Source organism: Perca fluviatilis, chromosome 11 (genome assembly GCF_010015445.1).
Source record: "Perca fluviatilis chromosome 11, GENO_Pfluv_1.0, whole genome shotgun sequence".
Taxonomy (NCBI): domain Eukaryota; kingdom Metazoa; phylum Chordata; class Actinopteri; order Perciformes; family Percidae; genus Perca; species Perca fluviatilis.
In genome coordinates this window covers 24,772,585-24,798,596 of record NC_053122.1, presented here as the reverse complement: position 1 = coordinate 24,798,596, position 26,012 = coordinate 24,772,585, and the positions used below count along the sequence as shown (strand labels likewise).

Sequence of the window (26,012 nt, the reverse complement as noted above, 5' to 3'; positions counted from 1 at the left end):
AGGGAACAATGGAACAGGAAGATTGAACACAGGTAAGACAAAGGGCATGGAAAAGTACTGAACAATGAAGTATTTCAGTCTGTGAGCTGAAGCATTTACACATTTAGAGTAAACACAGCGAGAAGACAATTCAGCGGTGGGGACACATTAAGAATACCTTGTTTATTTAGCAGTTCATATTTTTAGTCTAAGTCTACATTTAGAGCCACAGAAGACCTTATACAAGTGTTTTATGGACTGAGTAGCACCCTACATGAGTAAACTGATGTTGATGTGTAAAATCAATAAAATGTCCCTCGAAAGAAGGAAAATGCTGGAGTGTGAATTTACTTTAGAAACAAAAAGTAAAAGGTGTTTAGCAAATCCAGTGTACTTCAAGAATCATTCACAAAGTTGTAGGCATATGGTACAGATGAAAGCCACATTAGTAATTGTCAATCTTAAGGAATTATCATGAAAACATGCCCATCTGACAGGCTAACAAGCTCTTCTAATGGACAGTAGAGATGGAAGAGGAGACATCATAATCTGTCTCTTTCTCTCTCTCTCTCTCTCTCTCACACACACACACACACACACACACACACACACACACGCCACAAGAGACAGTCTAAATGACTCCTCCAAGGCCACGGACACAATAGGAAACAGGACAGAATCACACACAAGCACCCCCACAGACATCCCTGTCCTCATCTTCCTTCTTCGTGACTAAGGAACTTCAAACCTGTAATTTAAGAAATGCTCTGCCGAAGGAATGCAATAAATCTTGTGACAGCAAAGGGGAAGAAAGGGAAAGAAGAGGAGAAAAAAGAAAGAAGTGTCAGGCGCGAGTCAGCTTCCTCCTCTGCTGTGTTTGTGTGTGTGAGGGTGGGATGTCTGTGTTAACTGATACAGGATCAAGCTGGGTGGTCCGGGGCCTACACATACACCATTTTTGTGTACAAATAAACTTAACCCCCCACGCCATTGTGGTCACCCCTCCCACATCTTTTTTCCCTCCATCTCTGGTCTTCACAGCTGCAGTGTGCACGTTAACACCCATGCACACTCAAACGTGGACGACTCTCCTCCCTCTCAAACAGGGTAAATTGAGTAATTGAGCCCTGCCATTATAGGAGACAGCAACAGTCTGATAATAACTAGTGTGGCAAAACAATTACAAAGATCTATCTCGAACTGACAGTCAACTTGTCTCTCTCAAACAGTTGACATCATTGATTTCTTTCAGCGTGTGACTTAACATACCGTTTTTGTTTATCTTCTCAAAGTGATGAAGACACATCCCAAAAATTCCTAAAAGATGAACAAACAAATAAAAACAAATAAAACCACCAACATGCTGATGAATGGGTTTAAGCACTTGTCTTTATTTGGACACAATGTACAAAAGAGCCTTTGAGAAGAGAGTGTAGAACAGTCAAGCAGCATCCAGGCTTCTGATTGGCCAGTCAGCCAATGAATAAGCTGTCCGCTGTGTTTTGCTGCTCTCTGATTGGTTAATGATGCCACTCTCTAGATCTCCATCAGCTGGTCCGTTCCAACAATGACCTCGTTAGTCCTCTCAGCTGAAATGAGAGAGAAATGTATACATTTACACCCAAAATATTATAATAAGGCAGATATTTGGTATCGTTTTGAACTTTTATCTTGAAAAATGTGGTTGTTACAGGAATTTAAAAAAAATTGTTGTTTGGCAGGTGACCGTCAACTCTTGGATGTCAGAGTTTCATCAACACTTTTTCTAAAAACTCCTTTGCTCACAACTCTATTACAGGACGCAGATAACCTAACTTTTAGGAAAGATTTAAAAGCACTAAAGTGGTTAATTAATTCATTTCTGCATAATCATTTTTATACCATACTGAAATGAATGGAAGACAATAGTTGTCTGGCCGATAGGAAATAAACATAAATGCAATTTGTAATTAACGGGCTACAGCATGCAAACCCACTGTATGGTGCTATCATTTATCTGAAATCAGTCCCAGAAGCTCGAGTGTGGTTAGGTCACCCTGACTGCTACCTGAACCTTACTAAAAGAAATAGATGATGCTTGAAACTGAGTCTGCCAGCATTTTCTCACTATCTCTCTCAACCCAAAGCTATTTTTGCATGAGGAGAGCAGCCGCTACTCCTCCCTCCATCTTCGAGCATCGGTACTGATCCAAAGCAAACGGTGGCAGAGAGTAATGTTCCATCCACACAGACAGGTTTTAGTGTGAAGGAATCTGCTTCTCAGAGCGAGTTTATCCTCTGCTGTGTGGAGGGGAGGACAAATGGACCATGGGATAGCAGGAGAGGAAAGGAGAGGGAGCGACTGGAGAGAAAGGGAGGAAGGGTTACTCAATTTGGCTCGGTTGATTCATCAGTAACTTATACAGTGTTGTAAATGTATTGAGACTATAGATTTACATATTTCTGCTGCTGGGCCAATGATAATACACAGCTCCAACTCTGACCCAACTCAACAATAAATGAGAAAAACAAGCCATATGTTGCAAGTCCATAGTCTAAGTATAGTTGATTGTCAGGTAAATAGTTAAATGTAATCAGGATGCAGCATTAGATAAGAACATTGTGCCATCTCCAAAAGACACTGGGAAGAAGAGGAGAGACAGTGTGTATTTATCTACAACGTATGGCCACTGTTTTAATGCATGCATATGTGTGTATTTATCAAAGCACCCAGAGGAGAGGTATGTATCTTTTAAATATCAACACCTGACAGACCTGTATCTGTGTGTGTGTGTGTGTGTGTGTGTGTGTGTGTGTGTGTGTGTGTGTGTGTGTGTGTGTGTGTGTGTGTGTGTGTGTGGCTAACTAGCAGGGTGGTCCTTCACTGCTAACAGCTTCAGCAGTACAGTGGGTTTGTAATGTCTTTCGCAGCCTACGGTCAGCCAGCTAGATAAGTGGCGAGAGACAATCCTGTACTTTCTTACAATTCAATATAAAGTAAACCGGAGAGCAGGTTTAGATCTAATCTGACCCGATCTCGGTTACCTGATCGATAAACTGGCAGATGATTCTACCAAAAACTGTTGAGGCATGTTTTCAAATGGATTACAGTGGACTGCATTACTACCCTCATTACTTATTTGCTGAGGACAACTAGTTTTTCCACAATTAGTGTATTCTATAGACAGATAACACTGACCATACAGGTGTGTCTATGATCTAAGATTATAATAAAAGATTAAAATTCTTACATTTCAGGTTTGTTTTATTTCCTTCGTACTCTGCTCAGGGTAAAATAGATTTTGGTATCCACCACTTGTCTGTGTGCCAGAAAGTTAATGCTTCAAATTGTCTATAATTATGAACAACTTAGTGCTTCAAGGACCTATATGGTTATATCCCATCATCAGGCATGGATGAAGGGTCATCTATTGCTCTTTCTGACATTTCTCCTTTTTTATTTCAGAATCAGAATGAGTTTATTGCCACAGTGGTTACCCTACGTGGAATTTGCCTTGGTGATTTGTGCATACATACAAACAAACATTAAACATTAATAAGAATGAACAATAAAGACAGAAACAGAGACAAATATATACAAAATAGCTAGCTAGCTAATAGCTTCCTATATCCAGATTGAGAATAGGAATAATTGACTGCTGTATGTATGTAAATAATAATGAAAGAGAGAAAACAATACAATATGAACAACAATGTGTCTGCATGTGTGAGAAGGACATTTTTATGTGAGACAGAAAATCAGAGACAAAGAGGTTGGAACTTTGGCTATACAGTGTATGCAAAACAATTATTCAATCAGGGGTCCAAGTTTTCAGGGTTCAATAACATAAAGTTAGCAGTTCACCCTCCAGCATCCAGTGACCGCTGAATGGATGCTCCAAAACGGCACAAACATTTTGAGTTTAGCTCAAATTCACACTGTTGTTAGGTAGAGTACCCTGTTGTTCACTCAATTAGGCTGCTCAGTATGGTAGCCGAGCTTGCTCTCTCTTTCTCTATATGTGCGTGCGCGCGTGTGTTGGATGTGGCTGGAGGCTGCTGCTGTTGAATTCCGGGTGGTCCTGTTCTGGCCCTGCTCTCTAACCTCTCCATCAATGTGACGCGCGTGCACACACACACACACACACACACACACACACACACACACACACACACACACACACACACACACACACACACACACACACACACACACACACACACACACACACACACACACACACACACACACACACACACACACACACACACACACACACACAGCTTTGAGGACGAGGATTATGGAAATAAAAAAATTCTCTGACAAATCTCTATATCACACAGACTTCAGAATTAAGAAACGTTCCTAGTTGGCTTGAACACTTGGCACTAACAGACAGATACCACACACATACATTAACACCCTATCGGAGTCAACCGAGGAGAAGTGCCAGGGGCTTTAGAGATAGCGTGTATTTGTTAAGTTGTTGTACTGAATGGTGTTTTAATGTGCATCTTCTTTCAGTGTACAGTTGATTTCATTTGGGGATGCAAAATGGTCAACTACTGTTTGTTTCACTACATTTAAATGCTTAAAATGCTAAAATGCACTTTGAGCGTCCCTGGGTAATAAGAGAGGTTGTTGAGCAAGGCATCATGTGCTGACAATTACTGTGAGATTTTTGTTTTTTGGGGGGGGGGGGGGGCATTATTTTGTGTGTTTATATGAGTGGACCTCACCCTCTGGTTCGATCCGTTGTCCGTTTCCCACCAGGCAGTATTTGAGGTCTGCTCCTCGGCCTATGACAGCATTACTGCAGATCACGCTGCCCTGGATATTACACCTGGAAATAACACACACAGTATACATTAATCACATTCTTCTTATATTTTCTATAGCGCTGGTACCTAACTGGGTGTTGGGACTCCTCATGGGGGTCACAAAATAATAAAAGGGAATAGAAAGAAAAAAAAAGGAATCTAATGCAACAAACCCATCCTTCATAAAGGTTTAATGTTTAGTATTTGTTTAAACTTTATGGCACAAAGAAAAAGAAAATAAACAGATGAATCAATAATGAAACACAGCCACTCAACAATATCTCCAAACCTTGAATTATTACATACAGGCCTGAAAGTGGTGAGCTACTCTTGAGTAATTAAAGATTAATATTTTGCTGGGATACGTTTGGTAGTGTTAAAACATGATTTTGTGACTCTGTTGTTTGCTCTTTGGGTCCGCTGGAGATTCAAACGTGTTTATGGGTCACATTGTTTTGTTCCGTTTACCTTATAATAACAACAACAACTTTATTTATATAGCACCTTTCACAAAACCCAAGGAAACTTTACTGTATGTACAAACACACACGGGCACGTACACATAGTTAAGAACATCCTAGTCTATATCCTTGACGTTCCTTTTCCAGGATTGCTCCGGTGCAGCAGGAAATTCCGCCGGATCCATGTATTTTCCCTTTCCTTCCGCTTTCTTTGTGTTGGAATTTTAAACTCCGGTGGATTTATGAGAACTATGGTTGACTGCTCCTCAGATCTCTGCAGGGTAAATTGAGAGAGCTAGCTAGACTATCTGTCCAATCTGAGTTTTCTCTCGCACAACTATTTTACAGCGGCTCCGTGCTGAGCTTAGCGCCGCCCGTGACGATTGTGATTGGTTTAGACCAATCTAAAGAAATGCCAATAAACCAGAGCACAATTTCTCCCATCCCGGAATACTGTGTGGACTAGCCAGAACCCCCTCCACTCCGCAGCGTGTGGATGGTCTGGCAAAGCGAGACTAAGAACATTCATACTGGGAGCTGCCCAGTACAGCCACAGCCTGCCACTGTTCTCCACCCGCACAGTTGTGGAGGGAGTGCCATACTGGAAGTCAAAGTGACAGTAGGAACATTCAGCTCGTTTCCCCATCAGGGATCCTCCCACCTGCTCTGAACACTCAAACACTTCCAATCAACTAAACTTAATTAAACATTAAATTAGCATCTTTATTAAAGAAGAACAGCAATCCATGATTTGTGCATGTGTGTGTGTGTGTTAAGACATTGTTGGCCCTGTGCTTCAGTCCCACCTGAGCTGGCAGTGCCAACCCACTGTGCACGCTCACATTCAGCCAAACCATCACCATAAAATTCTTGGAGGGGAGACACAGACAGTCTTGTGTGTCCTGTGTCGGCTAACCATGGAGGGTGTGTATGTGTAAATGCGTGGGTTAGAGAATGTGTGCTTCAGTAGCTTGGGGAGCCCGGTGGAGAACACATGTTGGTCTTGCCCAGGCAGTGACGCACACACACTTGGCCCTCTGCACCTCACACACAGACAGGTTTGTATTGGCCGATTCTATTCAGGTGGTTAGGCCTGGAGGGAGAGGGAGAAAGGAGTGTGTGGATGTGTATGTGTGTGTAAGTGACTACCTAGGAGGTGGTGGTGGTAGCTGGTGATGGGAGATTACAAGATTCAGAGTTTTGTAACATTAGAGAGAGAGAAAGAGAGAGAGAGAGAGAGAGAGGGTGAGAGAGAGACCACCAAAGAAGCTTCGGAGCTGAAAAACCACTAATTACTAACACCAGGGCTTCTCCTTGCCATGACCCCCCCATCCTCACGCACATGCACGTACACACGCACGCACGCACGCCACACACACACACACACACACACACACACACAGACACACGTCAACCCCCACCTCCTGTGCCAACCCCCCCTGTAAAGTTGACCCTTACTATCCCCCTTCCCAAACACGCAGCGCTTTGTCAACAAGTTCTGGTCAGCTCCAAACAAAGAGAGCAGAAATGCGAGGGGTTTCTGCGACATGGCCGGGGTCTGCTAATCCTCTCACACTGGCTCTTTCTTTCCTTCTTTCTCCTTCCTTCTTATGTCCTCAAAAAAAGAAAAGAAAGAATTGCAATTTCTTTCTTGCGTGCTAGCTTGCTTTCCCCTCGCTTCTTTCTTCCCTTCTCCTGTCTCTCTCGTTCTTTCATGCCTTTGTGCGTGCACCTACATGGGCATGATGAGGGTCCCCATGCGGGTTGGCTGGGGTCCCTGAAAGGCTTAAGATGAGATGGAGAGAGACAGAAAGAGAGGGAGAGAGAGAGAGAGAGAGAGAGAGAGAGAGAGAGAGAGAGAGAGAGAGAGAGAGAGAGGAGAGAGATGGCGCGGAGGCCTTGATGGAGAGAAAAGAGAGGGAGGAGTAAGAAATTGACATAAAAGAAAAGGAGACTGTGAATGAGTGCATTAAAATCCAGACTTGAGGCCAAGATGAGTCTCTTTCCACCAGGGTTTCTGGCTAAAAGACTAAGCAGATCAATCTACATGCTAATTCTACAGTGGCTACTGGCGCTCTTGGTACAAGTCCTCTTTTGTTGCAACAAAGCAGTCAATTTTGACCACTTTAACTACTTGCTACATTTGAAAATTGTGATGTGCAATAGCGTGGCTGATCATGATGCATCACTATTCAGTTTGGGGCTTTTTGGCCTCCCTAAAGCCTGGCTCACACTACAGGAGTTTTAAAATCCTAACCGATTTTGAAATCTGGTTGCAGCACACACTTGAAGAGAATCTTTGCAGATTTTCTTCCCTCAAATCTTAAACATGCTCACACTACAATATTTGAAAATAGTGGGGCATCACACACTACAAGATATTCTTAAGATTATCTTGCCAGATTTAGCACCTCACGTGACGTGATCTCACGGGGAAGCGCATGTAAACAAAATGGATACTGTGTCACGGCAGCTTGCTGTAGATAATACTTATTCTTTGTACCAATAAAAAACAAAAGAAAATAAAACGAGCGTGGACGATAATATTATTCAAACAAACTATGTGCAATGCATCTTTTGTTAGACCTGAATGTAGCAGATGATCATTGACCTAGATCTAATGTTCACATTTGCTAGCTAGTGCGCTAGCAACTTTGTACACTCACCCGGTAGGTCCAAATCTGAAGCGATCTCTCCCCAGCTCTTCTCTTTATCATTACAATTATGATACTCTTTTGATGATACATTAAACAGGCACTCGTGCTGTTGCCACATCTCCACCATCCTTTCTTCCAACTCTGTTGTCCACCGGACCCGTACTACAGCTGCTTTCGCGGACATTTTCAAAAGTTTCCGTCACTTCCGTCTCCTTGCAGACCTGTCTCTCATTGGCTATTGTGGAAGTACTGACGTAATCATAGTCATTTCACGCCCGATTATAATCCTAGATATCAAACATGTTTGATATTATCGGGGCGGCCCCGATGTGTCTGCGAGCAGATTGGGAGGTGCAAGATTCGATCTGTGAACGCCTCACATTACCAGATAATCTGCGCCGAACATCGGAACCGATCGAGGTCCTTGACAAGAAGAGCTGGGGAGAGATCGCTTCAGATTTGGACCTACCGGGTGAGTGTACAAAGTTGCTAGCGCACTAGCTAGCAAATGTGAACATTAGATCTAGGTCAATGATCATCTGCTACATTCAGGTCTAACAAAAGATGCATTGCAAACGTAATTTACCTCTAGTTCTCACTGAAGAACAGACAATCCATGGTGACCCCGTCTCCCCAACCATTTTCTCGTCCATGCTCGTTTTATTTTCTTTTGTTTTGTATTGGTACAAAGAATAAGTATTACTACAGCAAGTTGCCGTGACACAGTATCCATTTTGTTTACATGCGCTTCCCCGTGAGATCGCGTCACGTGAGGTGCTAAATGTGGCAAGATAATCTTAAGAATATCTTGTAGTGTGTGATGCCCCACTATTTTCAAATCTTGTAGTGTGAGCATGTTTAAGATTTGAGGGAAGAATATCTGCAATCAAGTGTGTGCTGCAACCAGATTTCAAAATCGGTTAGGATTTTAAAACTCCTGTAGTGTGAGCCAGGCTTAAGAAGAAAAGCAGCACATTGGTAGGATTTTTAGCACATCTTTTTGTAGTGTTTTTTTGGGGGGGGAAATTATAGCCGGAAAATGTCTGACAAATCAAGTCCTGACATTGTCAGGAGTTCACACATGCCGCACACAACAAGAGATTGTCCCTCTCAGACGTGTTCTCACTTACTGGAAAAACTTTGTTTGGTTTAGATGCGGATTACACCGCGTCACGGCCGTTCCTTGATATTGTCTAATGATTTCAGCGTCGGCCCTTATCGACAGAAGTTCCCGAATCTTGCAGTCTCTCCAGTTAGACATTTTCATTGCCATCTTTGTGTAAATCCCCCTTCTTCTTCACATTCATGTTTGATGTCTTCCGATTTGGCGAAAGCTGATAGAAACGTCATCAACACACCCACTCACTTGCTGTGAATTCTAACACTTTGGATTACAAGACTAGGGAGCTGGCAGGGTAAAGACTGTTTGAAGTCCAATCGAACTGATTTGGACATTTGCCGCATTACAGCTCTAGATCATTTCAGGTTTGCAGTACATGTGTGAAAGGTGCTTGTGTCTCGCCACCATAACAAATAGCCAATAAAAAAATTATTAAATCAGCAAATGCTAGATATCCCTTCAAACCGAACCAACCCACTGGTGAGCCAATCTTTACAAACTCATGCTGTACAGCCAACATTTCTTCAAATGTACAAAAATGTATTTCCAAGTTTCAAGTTTCGTAGCATACCAAAAATGCTGGGCTTACTTCTGGGGAAATGTGTACAAAATGATCTACAAGAACTTTAGAAAAGTTCAATTTGATGGATTGGTGCAGCCATAAAAAAACGTTGGGTTTGAATATGTCGCTGTAAATCATAATCATATTGCCAACCTTAAACCTAATGAAAAAGGGGAAAAAACTAAACTGTACGTTAACCTAATAAATTACTTCATAAATCACCAAAATGGAAATTGAAACATTTCTGGCATTTGATCAGCTTGTATTGATAAAACTGATCAATTAATCATTTCAATGATACTGTCCATGACAATTATCCAATAGCCCAGACTGTTGCTGTCTGGAATACACCTTTCAAACCCCCAGCGTGTTCCACAAATTCCATAACCAGTAGGAACTTTGGTATAAGCAAGTAAATTAGCAGCTAAATGAAATATATGGATGTTGTGTGTTTCAGTTCAACAGCTTTGTGTTTGTTTGGAACTGGTCTCTGGCTGGTTCCACACCAATAGATGCATTGTTAACTCAGCGCTGCCTGTTTGACCCCATAGAGCACAGAAAACAAAACCTGTTACACCTCCCATCAACGGACACACACACACATTCACAAGCATCTGTCCTAAAACACACACACACACACACACACACACACACACACACACACACACACACACACACGAGCACCTAGAAAACTAAATGAAAAGATATGCAGTGAATGAATAACTAGTCATACCACTCTTTCTACATGTGAAAGCCAAACAGTGTTTACAGATGAAGGGAAAACATCAGATCACTCAACTTGCTTTGAAATGTTTGTTTACTAAATTCCACTGCTTCGTCGCACCCTATGCATGTACTAACTGAACACCTAACAAAAGCTGACGTGAGGATTAAAACTTTTAAACATAAACATGTCTCGAAGGTGAAATTCTCTTTCAGCCTAAATTAATGTGTTCCCAAAGCACTTCAAAGTACATTTTATCAACGAGTATGTGCATGTGTGTGTGTACAGATGTGCGTGTTCTCACCCCTCCTCGATGGTAACACCATGCATGATGATAGAGTTAGTGACTTTGACCTTCTCTTTTACAGTGGTGGAGTTTCCGAGGGTGGACCTCTTTATGGAAGTCTTATCTGCTACCTGGCACAGTGCTCCGATGATACTGTCTGATCCCATCTGAGCGCAGAGCCAACACACACAAACGGTAACATTACTCAGACATAAATAAACACACGGGCCTCTCCAATGACGATCAAGCACAAATTAGACTCTGGGAGAGATAATAGCAGGTGAGCTGTGATACAGGAGTAAAACTGCTAATTGAAAGGGAAATGTAAGATAACAGCAATACGAACAAATATGATTCTGACTTGTACACTGACTAATAGTACTTCAACTACATTATACATACCTGACATCGCTCAGAAATGACAGCTGATGGGTGAACTGCTGGCTCCTCAAACAGCTTCGGGGCCTAATAGGGAGAAGACAGAAGAGAGTGAGACGTGAGATTAAAATAATAGAAAGATGATTTAATAACTGTAAGGATCCATATACAGGAATTGGGTTATTAGGCTAAGTAAAAAGGATTCAAATAAGCAATTCTGCATTAAAAGTGACAAAATAGAAGAACAGTGACATTCACAAGAATGAGAGGGATAAGAAATGTGGAAGAGAGAATATTATTTCCATGATCTAATTATCTGCAGATTATTTTCTCAATTAAAATTGTTTAGTGTAGGGGGGAAATGGCATTCACAATTCTGCAGAGCCTGAGGTGATGTCTGCAATTTGCTTATTTTTTCACGACTAACAGTCCAAAACTTGAAGATACTTAATGATACATGACACAGAAAAACAGCAAATTATGAGGCTGGAACCAGAGAATGTTTGGTATTTTTGATTGAAATGATTCATTGATTATTAAAATAGAGTAATCGACTAATCTTTACAGTTCTAATACTACATGTAATAAAGTTATAGCTATGTATACATGTACTGTATATAGCTATACAAAAGAACTGAATTCCATCCAATCATACTCAATTACACATGCGTACGTAGTATGTACAGAACATGCACATTCGAAAATGCATCTTTCACAAAAACCCTTGAAGGAGCAGCTTTGTGTCCGGCTCACCAGTCGGTTTGCTTCTATGTATGCAGCTAAAGTGTTGACGCGGCAGCAAAGGCCCTGGTCAATAATGTGAACATAGCAGCGCAGCTTTCCTCCATGGTAAGCCTCGCTCATGTCACCGCGGTGGTCGTTCCAACACGAGCGCTCCTGGGCCAGCTGGAGGAGAGACTCGTCTCGTGATGAGATGAGGAGCTCTGGACAATAAAAACAGACAGGAAGAAAGGCAGAAAGAGCAGAGTTAGGAACCGTTCGGTATTTATGGAATGGACCACTGGAGGAAAATAGGGGAGGGTCATGTGTTTTTATTCTTTGTTGATGGGAGGGTCATCCAATTTTTTTAAGTCTACGAGGGAGGGTCTCCCAACTTTTGTATTCATGAGAAGAGCAACATTCAAAGTGGCTTGTTTGGTGCATATTTATCCATGTAGCTCTCTGAGTCTCTGCCCCTATCGCTAGCAGATGGGTCCCTCCATATTTAGTCAGCCAGACCTGTAGCTTAGAGATCGTGGGATTTCCCAAACTGAATAAATCCCGCTCGCACACATAAACACAAAACTGCTTTGCTAGCTCAATCGTGTTGTAACTGTTGTCTGCTGAAAAAATAATTTTATTCATTAGCATGATTGCCATACTGTTTAGTTAAAAAACATCCAAAACACCGTACGAAAACATAGCTGACCAGACGCAAGCTTTTATTTTGAAAAGCCAAAACTTGCACCGCGGACAGCACCAGCTGGCAGCCGGGAAGGCATGAGACGGGAAGTATATCCTTTCGGTCCCGGTGATTATTTGTGAAATTGTGCAAACGACAGCCTTTTCAAGGGATTTGAGAAGGAAGGAGTGGTGGCATGCAAGCTCCCAAATTGACGCTTGTCTGAGAAATGGAGTTTTGGATAATGTTCAGCTTTGGCAGCTTTACCTATGCTAAAATATACAATGACTGAGGAAGCCTAGTGACGAGTCCATAGCAAGCAGTGTTGAATTACCCAGTGTGCTTTGCTGAATGGTCTCAATGTTTTATTGTTTTATTTCATGTGAATACTAGTTTACTAGAGGAGTAACTTAGTATTTAAAGTAACGCAGGAAGTGCGCATTTAGTTTCCATGCTTATTGTGTTTCCACAAAAATGTTAGTGAGTAAATCTACTGAAGTGGCCACCACACCATAACAGAGGAGTGTGATGCGTCAGATGAGAATGCAGCCGTTTAGCCACCTATGTCATGGCTGTAAAAAAAACAATGGAAATCTGTAAATCAGTAGCCTACAATAAATTGTTGGGGAGGGTCATCCTTTTTCTCCCAATCATTTGGAGGGTCATCAAACATTTATTGCTGATGAAGGGAGGGTCAGGTCTATTTTGACTAAAGGTCCCAAAACTCCCTTAGGAGTTAGAATAATGACACATACACACTGTTTTTGGGGATTTAGTGTGCCTTGGGTTTAGGCAAAGTTGTCCTTTGTAGTAAACTTGTTTCGAGTTCTGTGTCAGTGTTCATTTAAAGCAAAAGGCAAACATAGATATTCTCCATGCTGACGGCTCATGAATAAGACCCAGAGCTATTCTAAATAGGTTACACTGGTGTGGCTGTAAAATGGTGTTGTCCCTCTGATTCGAATATGTGAAGTCTGTGATGTGTCAGTGCAAACACTGACCGTGGTTTGTAGAGCCGTCATTTGTTTTCTGGTTCTGATTCTCTGCATCGTCTTTGATTTTCGGACTGTTGGTTGTTTTGGAAAACTGCTTCCGCACCAAATATGGTACCAACTCACCACGGATTGAAGAGATAGACCTACGATACAAGAGGTAAGATAAAACAAGATTTCAACATATATTATATATTGTGCTGTCGTTGAATAATGGTACGCTTCCTAATCGTCACTTGGTAAAGAAAGCATAACTGTTGCTGCTGTGCATCAAAAACATAGAAAAGATAGCTGAGATGGTTAACATATTTGTCGTGACTTTGCAATTATTTGACTCTCGTTTTTTCCCATATTCACTTCCTCTTGCTTTGCTGCCTTTTGTGCTCCCCATCTGATTTTGTATGAACATAGAGGAAAAGGCCAAGGTTGTGTCAGAAACTGACACTACTTTGAAGAAGAAGAAAAAACAGAAATCCTAAAACAAATAAATCACCCCTTTAGCTACTGCAGTTCAAGTCCACGCACTACATGTGAAATCCACAGGACACTATGTCTTGGTAAGGTAATAATTAAGAGGGTGACATTCTGTAACTACATTAGACTTGTATACATTATAATATATATATATATATATATATATATATATAACACACATATATATACATATATATATATATATATATATAGGACTTTTAGTAATTGCAAAAAGGAAGTCAAATTATGCTTATGTGTCATTACTGTAATAAAGGCAAAATAAAACAAATGCAGTGAATGATGTGTAATGCAGTTATTATTGCTTAACATACATTTTATAAAAAGCAGATAATGACAATGACCAGCTCAGGTCCTTATGATGACTTAATGTCTCTCTTTGTGTAAACCAGGAGGTAACTTCCCTGTCTTAATTTCTTTTTCCCCCTTTTTGAACTGTGCTGAGTTCAGTGCCCCCCCCTTCACTTGTCCTCTCTTACTTTCTTTTAAAGAAGGATTAGAATTTCCATCTGAATGACAGGAGAAAAACAACAGTTACTCTGTCCATTTCTCTCCCAGAGCAAGAGACAGAGAAAGAGCATGGAGGAGAAAGGGAGAGAGAGAGAGAGAAAAAAAAAAAAAAAAAAAAAAAAAAAAAAAAAAAAAAAAAGAGAGAGAAGCTGTTAGAGAAACTGTTGGAAGAAAATCCAAGAAACAAGCTGAAGAAAGAAATGAGTTACCTAACAAAAAAGATGATATATGGCAGCGTCAGAGGATGCATTTGTAATATAATGACGTAAGATTTATATCTGGCAAATTACTATAGTGTTCAAGTGTACCTCTCACCTTAACCCAAAATATTAAGCAGGGGTACAGAGATGGAGTGCAGTTAGGGAATTTGTGTGTGTTGGCTTGGCCTTGGATTTATTTGTGTCAACTAAAACTAGACACACCATTTACAATTGTTCAAATTTAAAACTAGGTAATGACAAATTTCCACAATCTTTAGCCAAGTGCCCACTTTTTAATCGGACAATTTCCAAAAAATTTATCAAAATACACACTTTGGCAAAATCTCATTACCACCCTGCTTTGAGAAGCTTGGGGTCATGCTGTTCCTCAGCAGGGAAGACCTGGTCTGCCTGGTTGTGGGTAGCACAATATTTTGCGATACACACGTATCAATACACTGTGTATCAATACACAGTGTGGTCCTTAAATATGTTTTGCAATATCAGTTAAATCTTATCAGTTGGCCTAACTTTTTTAAGTGCAAAAACAGCTCATACATAGATCCTTTGTTTTTTCTAACCATGCATGAATGTATTGCCAGGGCAGCTACAGAAGGCTCCCTGTGACACTGCCTTACCTCAGAGGCTAAAGGCCTAACAGCCTGCCTCAGTGGCACATAGTAAAACAAATTAACACCTCGCTGAAATACCCTGCTAACAGGACCTTTCAAAGCCTTACACACCATGTAACCATGTTTAACACTTGCTACAGATTAAGCAGTGAATGTGAATGTCTGTCTGTGTGGGTCCATGTCCAAGTGTATGCATCCAGATATAAACTGGTCATTTTCAAACTATTTTGAAATGACGGTTAAAATTCAAGGTTGGATAGCTAATTGTCTTATTATATGTTCATTGCTATATTCGTAGTCAGAAATAAATGAGGAACTCACTTGTTGTCAGCGAGAAAGTCCACCACTGCTTTTTTCAGACAGTAGAGGTGAGCGTCCACAAGGCCTGTTTTGATGTGCATCCTGGGATGTCTGCAGGTAAAAGATAGACAGACAGAGTCAACAGAGGAAAATAATTTGACTTTTTATATGGATTTGTTGAGTCCCACCACACTGCATACATGCACCAATTTCATGACAAATTGTAACGCTGGCTGCTACTTTGAGGACAATTTGCTTTGATTCTTCTCATCGCCTGCTGTTTTTATGTTTTACGTTTGCTTCTCGTTTACTGAAAACCCTTTTAATTTACCTCTGCTTTGCACATAGGACAGGCACATTTGATGAAAACCAGACACAGCCATGGGCTCATATAAAAGTCAGAGAACAGTGACATCTGTCTATTGTCCTTCGTCAGCTACCGTAGATGTCGCGCAACATAGCTGCTGTCATGAGACAGTTGCCAGTGAGACAGGTTTATGTTGACCGGGGGGCCACATGCACAGAGACACACCGTCACCCACTCATGCATTCACTCATTCACACACGGAGACCCAGTTTGAACATGTGACATTTACGAAGCGAGAGCCAAAGAAAACCATTTCATCCTCCAGGTTTCAATAAGCAAATCCACACTTACCCCTTTTATCCTCTCGGACTACCTATCCCTGTCCTCCTCTTCCTCTGCCTTTCCAATCATTACATAATAAAAACTGCAGGGTGCATTGATGGTTAAAGGATCACACCAGCGCTTTTACATGTTTTAGTCCATTTACTACAAATCACATATACTGTTCCTTCCATTACTGCTAACTATCTTTCAAAGCATGCTGCAGTGATTTCGATTTTTAAAGTTGTACAAGCAGATTGATTTGAGAAGTCTGTGTCTCATTACCACACAACAATAACATAACTTTGACAAAATTAAAAGCAGACATGATGTTCACTATTTACAGTGATGTTCAGATTTGAGCATGCCAATTTATAATTTAAGACTGAAATCAATAGAAACTAACTCTGAGATTCTACGTTATGTTACAGACAATATGGATGGTAGCCAAAAACAAACAGCGGGTGGGCGTTGCGGGTGTCACCAAAGTATTCGTGCCCACAAAGAAGTAATACAACAACTGTGGTTAATACCTTAGCATGATAAGGAGCGAGTCAAAGTTGTGCATTTGCCTGACAAACAAAGAATACAATACAAATGTCTGATGAATTAATAGAAACATCTACAAAACATGTCTTTGTAAGTGGTGGACCACTGCAAGCAGGCAGAAAGGCTTCAGTGCTTCTTGCCGTTTATTGTACATGTGTGTTGAACTCAACAGGAGAAATTAACGCAAATTTCCTTTATTTTGTGTTTTTGATGATGGTATAGAGCATTGTCTAAAGTGTTGGTCAAAGTCTCTCATATGTCTTTAACTGGGTATATATCTGGTGACTGACTGGTTCCTCTAATATTCCTCGTTTTTGGTGTTTCTTTCTTTTGCTTTAGCCAGAGCCACCAGCGGTGGTTTCCCTAACGAGCAAGTCATCAATACAGTACCTGTGGTGCCAGAAGCATATAGAAAATGCTTATATAAACAGGATTAAGTGACAATATTTGGTATATTTAAATGATATTTGGCTTCTGTACAAACAAACAACATTCACGATTTAAAAAAATCTACCATAAAAGTAGTGGAACATTTCTTAAAACTCAAAATAAAAGATACATTTTACACAATTAAGGCTTAAATTTGTAATAATAAATAAATGTCAAATAAAATATCTTCAATGATACAGGATAGGATATGGCTGAAAAGAGAATTATGGCACACCATCAACATTTCTCTTTCTCTACCTCTCCTCCGCTTGTTTCCTTCCTGTCTCTTTCATTAAAAACTCCTTGCTACAATTGTCCAGCTTTCTCAACTCTCTGTCCCTCTCTTCACCAGGCTGGTAGTATAACTAGAGTGACTCAAGAGGATTGCTTGGTCACACATATTTTACAACCAGATGCTGAAAGCCATAAATTAAACTGTGTGTGTCCATCTGTGTTAAGCCATTTTATTAAAAAGCATAAAAACACATGTGCATGCACACACAGACACGCTCTGTGGGTGTTTGTCAAATGTATTTATTCATACATTTCCCAGGTGTGTGGCTGCGTGTGTGTATTGTGGGCTTAAAATGAAATTTATGGGAACACCCAGCATGTGACATCACTGTTTGCCACCTGCGGGTGGGCAGGAGAGAGTGCAGGGGAGAAAGAGAGAGTAGGAACAGGTCCCCTTAAAAGTTTAGGGCAGCAGGGTGAAGAACGGGTATAACGGATGTGCAGGCTCTTTCTTTCATCACAAAAACACATTTAACAGCAGATTGAGGTCTCACAATCAAGTGTTCTGTTCAAGTTCTGCCCACTGCAGCCCGTCTGATGACAGCCATTGATTGTATTAATCCAGCCATTGTATTCATTTATTTTGACATCAGCAGAAGTACACTTTATTTCATGTGAGACAGGGTTTTTTTATGCAGAAAAGAAAACCAATAGCAAAAATAGTTTGATCTGACACTATGCCACAAGCTGTTTTATGATGTCAAAGGACTCCATTACAGCAGAGTGAAAATTGCTGGGTCACATGCATGGGGACAATGAGGGAGTCTCAAAGTATAGGTGCTGCACCCTATGTAGGAAATGGTTTGGGTAAAGTGGAAGGCACCTCAGAGGGTGTCAGTAAAATTACTCATTCAATAGTTAAATATATCAGATGTGCATCAAAAAGCCACATTTTTATCAAAATACTATGAACTCCACATTGAAATAATTCAAGGTCAGGAAAACGCCAACACTGGCCTTACTTGCACAAGTTCTTAAAAAAACAAACAGAAAATTAGTTTTATCTAATCTTTAGTTAATCACTGAAATATCACATTAGCACATACATCTTCATTACTGAAATCAGAACAAAACAGCACACACTGAGCACTGACCACATGTTACTTTATTTGTTTACACGTTTTGCAGAATCCAACTACATCAAACATCTTGCATTTCCCAAACAAGGGTAAACATCTTGTTTTTCCAGCAGCATCATGTGATTTCTGGTTGCTGCGAGTGCTGTAGAGCTCAATGTCTAGGGGAGCAGGAATTTAGTGTAGGCAAGGATGACTCAACCCTTGGATTAATCATGGACTACTAAAGGACCACGAAAGTCCTCAGTGGGAGAGAGGAGTCACATATCTCACACTCTCAAACACACACAGCATAAGGTCTTATTTAGTTACAACTAAAACCCCCCAGCGGACGATGACTCAGACACAGCAGAATGACTGTTAATACCCTCATTAGTCAGGTTTCCAGTACAGAGCCAACAGGGCTGAAGGGCTTACGACGTATTCAGGGCATGCAACTATTGCTTCCAAAATAAAATGTGTGTGATTCACTTAATACGATGCTAGTCTAATAGATGCTTCCTTAATTGAGCTCACTCACATATATGAACCTGTGTTATAAGCCTAAAGTGTACATGGCCAGGCAGATGTAAGATTACTCTGACAACTAACCAGCACAGTCGGTCTTGTGAGATCAGACACATCTTATTTAGTCTATAAAATGTCAGAAAATAGTTTTTCAGAGCACAAGGTCAGGTCTTAAAATTGCATTTTGGTTAAACAAACAATCAGAAGCAGAAAGATATTCAATTTAATATAATATAAAACAGAGAAAAGTAGCAAATCCTCACATTTTAGAAGCAGTAAGCAGTGCCATTTTTGTTTGATAAATGACAATCGATCATCAAAATGGTTTCACTTACAACCCCAAATCAGAAAAAGTTGGGACAGTATGGAAAACACAAATAAAAAAAGAAAGTAGTGATTTCTAAATGTACTTTGACTTGCATTTCATTGCAGACAATACAACAGCACATAATTTAATGTGTTCCTCATGATTTAATTTAAAAAAAAAAAAAAAAAAAAAATTCCTATTTTGGTTCTTGCAACACATTTCAAAAAAAGTTGTAATAGTCAAATAGTCATTTACCACTTTGTAATGTTGCCATTCCTTTTCACAACACTTAAAAGACGTTTAGGGACTGAAGACACCAAGTGATGAAGTGTTTCAGGTGTAATTTTGTCCCATTCTTGCTGCAAACAAGTCTTAAGGTGGGCAACAGTACAGGGTCTTCGTTGTCGCATTTTGCGCTTCAAAATGCGCCACACATTCTCTATTGGAGACAGGTCGGGACTGCAGGCAGGCCAGTCAAGTACCCGTATCTTCTTCCTCCGCAGCCAGGACTGTGTAATGTGTGCAGAATGTGGTTTTGCATTATCTTGTTGAAATATGCATGGACGTCCCTGGAAAAGATGTCTTCTTGAAGGCAGCATATTGTGCTCCAAAATCTCTATGTACCTTTCAGCATTAATGGTGCCATCACAGAAGTGCAAGTTACCTTTGCCAAGGGCACTGACACAACCCCATACCATGACAGACCCTGGCTTTTGGACTTGTTGCTGGTAACAGTCTGGATGATCCTTTTCTTCTTTGGTCCGGAGCATACGGCGTCCATTTCTCCCAAAAAATACCTGAAATACTGATTCATCTGACCACAGTACACGTTTCCACTGTGTGATGGTCCATCCCAGATGCCTCCGAGCCCAGAGAAGTCGACGGCGCTTCTGGACACTGTTAACATAGGGCTTCCTTTTGGCACAGTACAGTTTTAACTGGCATTTGAGGATGTAACTACGTTTGGGGTACTTGACAAAGGTTTGCCAAATTAGTCCTGAGCCCATGTGGTGATATCGCTTATAGATGAATGACGATTCTTGATGCAGTGCCGCCTGAGGGATCGGCGATCACGGTTGTTCAGCTTAGGCTTGCGCCCTTGTCCTTTACGCACTGAAATTCCTCCACATTCTTTGAATCTTTTAATTATGTTATGCACTGTTGAAGGTGAAATAAGCAAATGTCTTCCTATCTTTCTTTGAGGAACATTGTTTTTATACATTTCAATAATTTTCTCGCATTTGTTTGCATCGAACTGGCGATCCGCCGCCCTCTTGCGCCTAAAGGACTAGACCTTTCTTGCATGCGGCTTTTGTACCAAATCATAATTACAATCACCTGTTGACATAAATCACATCATTATTTAACCAATTTCCCTGATTACTAGCCCTAAATTGCTCCTGTCCCAAGCTTTTTTGGAATGCGTTGCAGGTCTGAATGACAGGAAAGGATGTATATTTACAAATGAAATTAAGTTGACCAGACAAAACAATAAATATTTTGTGTTCACATTGTCTGGAATGAAATACAAGTCAAAGTACATTTAGAAATCACTACTTTCTTTTTTTATTTGTGTTTTCCATACTGTCCCAACTTTTTCTGATTTGGGGTTGTATTTTCTGCCAACTGACTAATTGAGTAATCGTTTCGGGCATTAAGGTAACGTTTTGAAATATCCAAAAAGTTGAAGACAAGATAAAGAAAGAAGAAAATTAAAACCAGAGTACCATGTATGCCAGCACTTCTTTTTTGATTTTAGATTTCAAGCATGCCAAATGATTCAGAGGTTCTCACATTTCCAAAATACTATAAAGAGCCAGCAAGTAAACAAATATCCATAAAACAAATAAAACAGATGCACAAAATAACTCATATATGAACGTATAAATACAAAATAATAACTACTACTACTAATACTACTATGCCTTTATGGTTTCCAGTCTATATAGACATTAGTAGCATATTGATGGTCCTTGTTACATTTAGTACTGCACAATCATAGTTCTAAAATGTGTTTTTTTAATTAATGTAATCCTGCTCTTTTGTTGAACTGCAATGGAAGTTATTTTTTGGAAGGTACAGCATGTAGTATTTGTGTTGATTGGGTGGGTTTTAGCCCCTCTGTCTTGTGCCATCATTGCTAACAGATGCAAACAAACTGGTCCAATATCTTAAAAAGGTCAGTGCATTTAAGATATGCCTTTCAAACATGTGATGCAACCTTTTTTAGCTTGCCTGCTTGGTTGTTTTATAATAATTTGAACTTCAAAAACTACGCTACCATGTTAGTTTGTTACTGGTGGGGTCGTAAGATTAATAAAGCTGCGTCGTCTGCGTAAAAAGAGATGCCAACCCATTTTTAAGATGCTCAAATAAAATTGAATAATCTAAAGTATCAAAGGCTGCAGTGAGACCTAAAAGGATTAAAACAGATAAGAGGCCAGAGTCATCTGCTAAAGGAAGATCACTGATTACCTTGAGGAGTGAAGTCTCTGTGCTATGACCCACCCTTAAGCCTGACCAACATTTTTCAAAGATACCATTTCCGGTCATGAACAAAATGACCTGTTTTGCAACTATTTATTTTTAGAACCTTGGTGAGGAATAGACATTTGGAGATGTGAATAAAGCTGTTCAGGATAGTGGGGTCTAGTGAGGATTTTTTGAGAAGCAGTTGGACTATTGCAGACTCAAAATGATCAGGGGACAGTACAATATGAGTAAAATATGAAATATACAATAATGTGGTTGAATATCGCGATAACGATATAACTTGCGATAAATAAACAGATATTAAAGGGTACTCTGCTGCTTTCAGTATTCTGCTAAAATGCAAATTGCTTGCTGAATTTAAAAAAAATAATATTGTTTTTTTCATAATTATTTTATTGAACACTGAATTGAATATAAAAGGCACCATTAAAAAAATGACATCATAAAGTGCAGTTTTCTACTTTCTTTCAACTAGCAGTGTCTTTGGCGATATGTCGCAGTTTTTCACGATGTGCAAGTTGATATTGTGATAACGATTAAAAAAACGATATCTTGTGCAGCCAAATGGGACAGTGCCAGATATGAGAGAGGAATTGATTATGATTAAAATTAAAGGACAAATTATCTGCAGGACTTCTTTAAGGAAGCAGGTGGGAAGGATATCAAGAGAACAGGATGCAGGCTTACTGTAATATTGGTTATGGTCTTGGCTAAATGATCAATTGACACGCAGTCAACCATTCCTCCAGGCCTGCGTCCAAGAGACCCTGACAGGTGGAGCTGTAATGTACGAGGGGAAGCTCTGCTGGATTCCTTTCACACCATTTAAGTGATTGCCAGGTCAAACATTCTCACATGTGCAGAATGTTTTGAGCTAACACACTTCAACCATGTGGAAACCGTAGAGAAATAGAGGTTGAACAAGGATGATAGAATGAATGAACGGACGCATGGTATTGAAGGTATGCACAGAATAAGGGAGCGATGGCTGAAAGAATTAAGAGGAAAAATGACTAAGATTTAATACTGAGACAAAATACAAGATATACTATTTTTACATTGCTCTGTGAAGAGGCTGTGCTGTAAATGCGGTATCAGCACAGAGATTTCATTTTGAACAAGGATTAAGATTGGATAAACAGTTGTATGGACAGAAGCATATAATAAGGGAGATGGCTGAAAGCATGAAGTGAAACTTGAGGCAAAAAATGTTTTTGGAGATTTAACTTTTTGTGCAAACGACCCAAGTTAGGACCACACTGGCGAGAACAAATGTTTCATGAAAAAGACATATGTACAGATGTAAAATAAAAATTACAAAGGAAGGCACCTGCAGGGTGTGTATGATGTGCCATGATGAAGTGTTAGCCCCTCAGTCTTGATCCAATATCTTAAAAGGTCATTGCAGTTAAGATGCTTCTCAAAAATGTGATCTAAGCTTCATCTAAGATGGATGGTACTGATGTGCAGTCAGATATTGTAAAATTTTATAAAAATCTTCAACTCTGGAATTTATTCTGGCATTACCTTAGGCGAGAAATACATGGGATGTGTGTTTATAAACGATCAGAGGTGATTTAAGCGTTATAAGTACTTCAATGTAAGCCATAAACGTTTAGCTTTAGGCTTGTGTTTTCACTGATGACGTGTGAGTGTTTTCTCTCCATCAATGTCCACCTCGAAGTCGTGTTACGTGTTTCTTTGTGTGTTCATATAAGCATTTCTGTATGTGTGAAAAAGACAGAATGTGTGTGTGTGTGTGAATCTTCACTGATCTCCCGACTCGATTACGATTATCAGGTCAGCGATTCGATGGGCCCTATTTTAACGATCTGAAACGCAAGTATGAAACGCAAAACGCAAGTAGCTTTGTGGGCGGATCTCGGGCGCTGTTGCTATTTTACCGGCGGGATAAATGAGTCTTGCGCCCGACGCAAATCTAAAATGGGTTGGTCTGAAGTAGCTAGGTGTGGTTTGGGCGTAACGTGCAAATAACCAATCAGAGCGTCATCTCACATTCCCTTTAAGAGCAGGGTGCTTGTTCCATGGCGGATTGCTATTATGACGGCGGATTTGCCTGGCGCACGCCAGCGGGAGCTGCCGATGCGAGATGCGGCAAAGTATTAAATGCCCGTCTTGGCTGGGTGGGCTTGTTGCTGCGGCCACTGGCGAGCATCTCCTCAAGTCTGGAGAGGATTGCTGCAGCAATGGAGCGTCGCGCCCAAACACACCACCTGCACCTGTTGTGCCCCTTCCTCCTCCCCCACTCCATCTCCGTCCACCCGCTTCCATCAGGAGCGCATTACTCCCGGCCGCCCCGACCAGATTCCCGGAGTGTCCAATCCCACCGGTAGTTCAACATCACGTCTCCTTAAGTCCTCTAATATTTCCTCATTTATGTCATCAACACATCCATGATTCATGGAAATGTTGTGTAAAACACAACAAGCCACAAAGAATGCTGCGACTTTTTGAGGACTGTAAGTGCCTCCTGATCTATCCAAACACATGAAGCGCATTTTCAGTAATATTTTCCTTTGTAATTATGTATGGTTTTCAAAAATGGGAACTGCTGTAGATGAGAGAAGTGTATGCGTGTGCACCGCGTACATTATGGCCAAGCATGCGCGCCTAAAATAGCATCTGAATAACGGCGCAACTGACTTTAAACTAGCGCGCCACTGACTTTAGACCAGGTTTTTCCTGGTCAGTGGCGGAAATTGTTTTCTAAAACTGCAGAATAGCACAAAGTAACGTTTCGCTCGAACACGCCTCCTTTTCGGCTGAACCGCCCCCAGGAGCGCAAATACATTCCCTAATTTACCGACGTGCGTCTGTGGAGGGAAAAGTCCGCTGTGCGTCGGGTGCAAAATAGGAATGATACATGTGTCGGTGTACAAAGGCAATTGCGCTGAGTGCAAGATAGGGCCCGATATCTTGATGCATCACGATGCGTCAAAAACATTTTTCTATTAAAGCCATATAGGATATTTGACTTGACAAACTTGCATTGTCAAGTGCAATGCCCAAGCTGCAATACGTAACTTCAGACTGGAATGATGAAGTGTTTGGGTTCATTTCTATAAAGTAGCTACCACGAAGGTTTACCTATTTTGGATTAGTCATATACCACCCTACTTTTAGCCAGCAAATCTATTGTGCTGTATTGGAATAACTGACCCCAGACAACTCTTTAACAAAAAAGGTATTGTTTACTGAACAATAACTTAAATGTACAAATAATATTTAGCCGTTAGATTGAATAACAAAAAAACTTAACACAAATCACACCTTTCAAATATGCTAACTGCAATATTTCTTCAAATGATATTACACACAACTACCCCTTTACATTTGTCTGTCAGTTTCCACTTATAACACTCCAGCTACACAAAATTATTCCTCCTTACAGCAATGTAAAACTTACTCAAACCCTGTTAAACCACTGTGTTACCACCAGTGATGCCACGTAACGCGTTACTTGTAACGAGTTACTCTAATCTGACCACTTTTTTCAGTAAGGAGTAATCTAACGCGTTACTATTTCCAAACCAGTAATCAGATTAAAGTTACTTATCCAAGTCACTGTGCGTTACTATTTTTTTCATTTTCCTTAGTAAAAATATATATTTTTGCTTTCTTCTTGCGTCTCGGGGAGTTTAGTCACATACGCGACAAGTCACGTTTTCAGCATGAGGACAAGTCACGTTTTCAGCATGAGGACAGGTCACGTTTTCAGCATGTGGACAGTTCACGTGTACCACGCAGCAACACAAACGTAAACAACAATGGAGGGAGGAGAGAGATGCGCGTTTTCACTATTTTGAGTTTGTGTCAGCTAAAGACGGCAATATTAAGGTTTGTTGTACACTCTGTGCTGGTGGCAACAAAGTGCTATCTAGCTACAAAAACACTACGTCAAATTTGAAGAAACATTTGGAGTCGCAGCACTGCAGCCAAACCTAAAGAGCAAGTCCCAGCAGGTGGTGCGAAGCAGAGAGCAGGAGGCCCCCGACCACCCAACAACAAAAGCTGGACTTCGGTGCAAAACCAGTAAGTGGGGGGAGAGTTGAAGAAGTTGGTCGGGCAGTAGGCTTATTATTATAAATTGTAGCGGAAATGCTGCCCTTAAACACTGTTGACTTGCTCTCTTTCGTGCCATAATAAACCAGATCCCTACTACTGGCAATGCCGAGCTGCCTCACAGTAAACCGGTTGTCATTTTTATGTTGAG

At 40.6% G+C, this 26,012-nt stretch overlaps 1 protein-coding gene across 1 annotated transcript in view; it reads right to left on the bottom strand.

Moving 5' to 3' along the window:
- Positions 1-1,348: 1,348 nt before the first annotated feature.
- eif2b3 (eukaryotic translation initiation factor 2B, subunit 3 gamma) overlaps positions 1,349-26,012 on the bottom strand; it is a 38,084-nt gene continuing 13,420 nt past the window's right edge. Inside the window, exons 6-12 of the mRNA XM_039816559.1 lie at positions 15,517-15,606; positions 13,371-13,507; positions 11,721-11,911; positions 10,992-11,054; positions 10,608-10,756; positions 4,699-4,802; positions 1,349-1,568 (exon numbers count right to left, since the gene is read on the bottom strand). Of these exons, the coding sequence (XP_039672493.1) occupies positions 1,516-1,568; positions 4,699-4,802; positions 10,608-10,756; positions 10,992-11,054; positions 11,721-11,911; positions 13,371-13,507; positions 15,517-15,606 (787 nt within the window). The 3' untranslated portion in view covers positions 1,349-1,515. The remainder of the gene's footprint in view (positions 1,569-4,698; positions 4,803-10,607; positions 10,757-10,991; positions 11,055-11,720; positions 11,912-13,370; positions 13,508-15,516; positions 15,607-26,012) is intronic.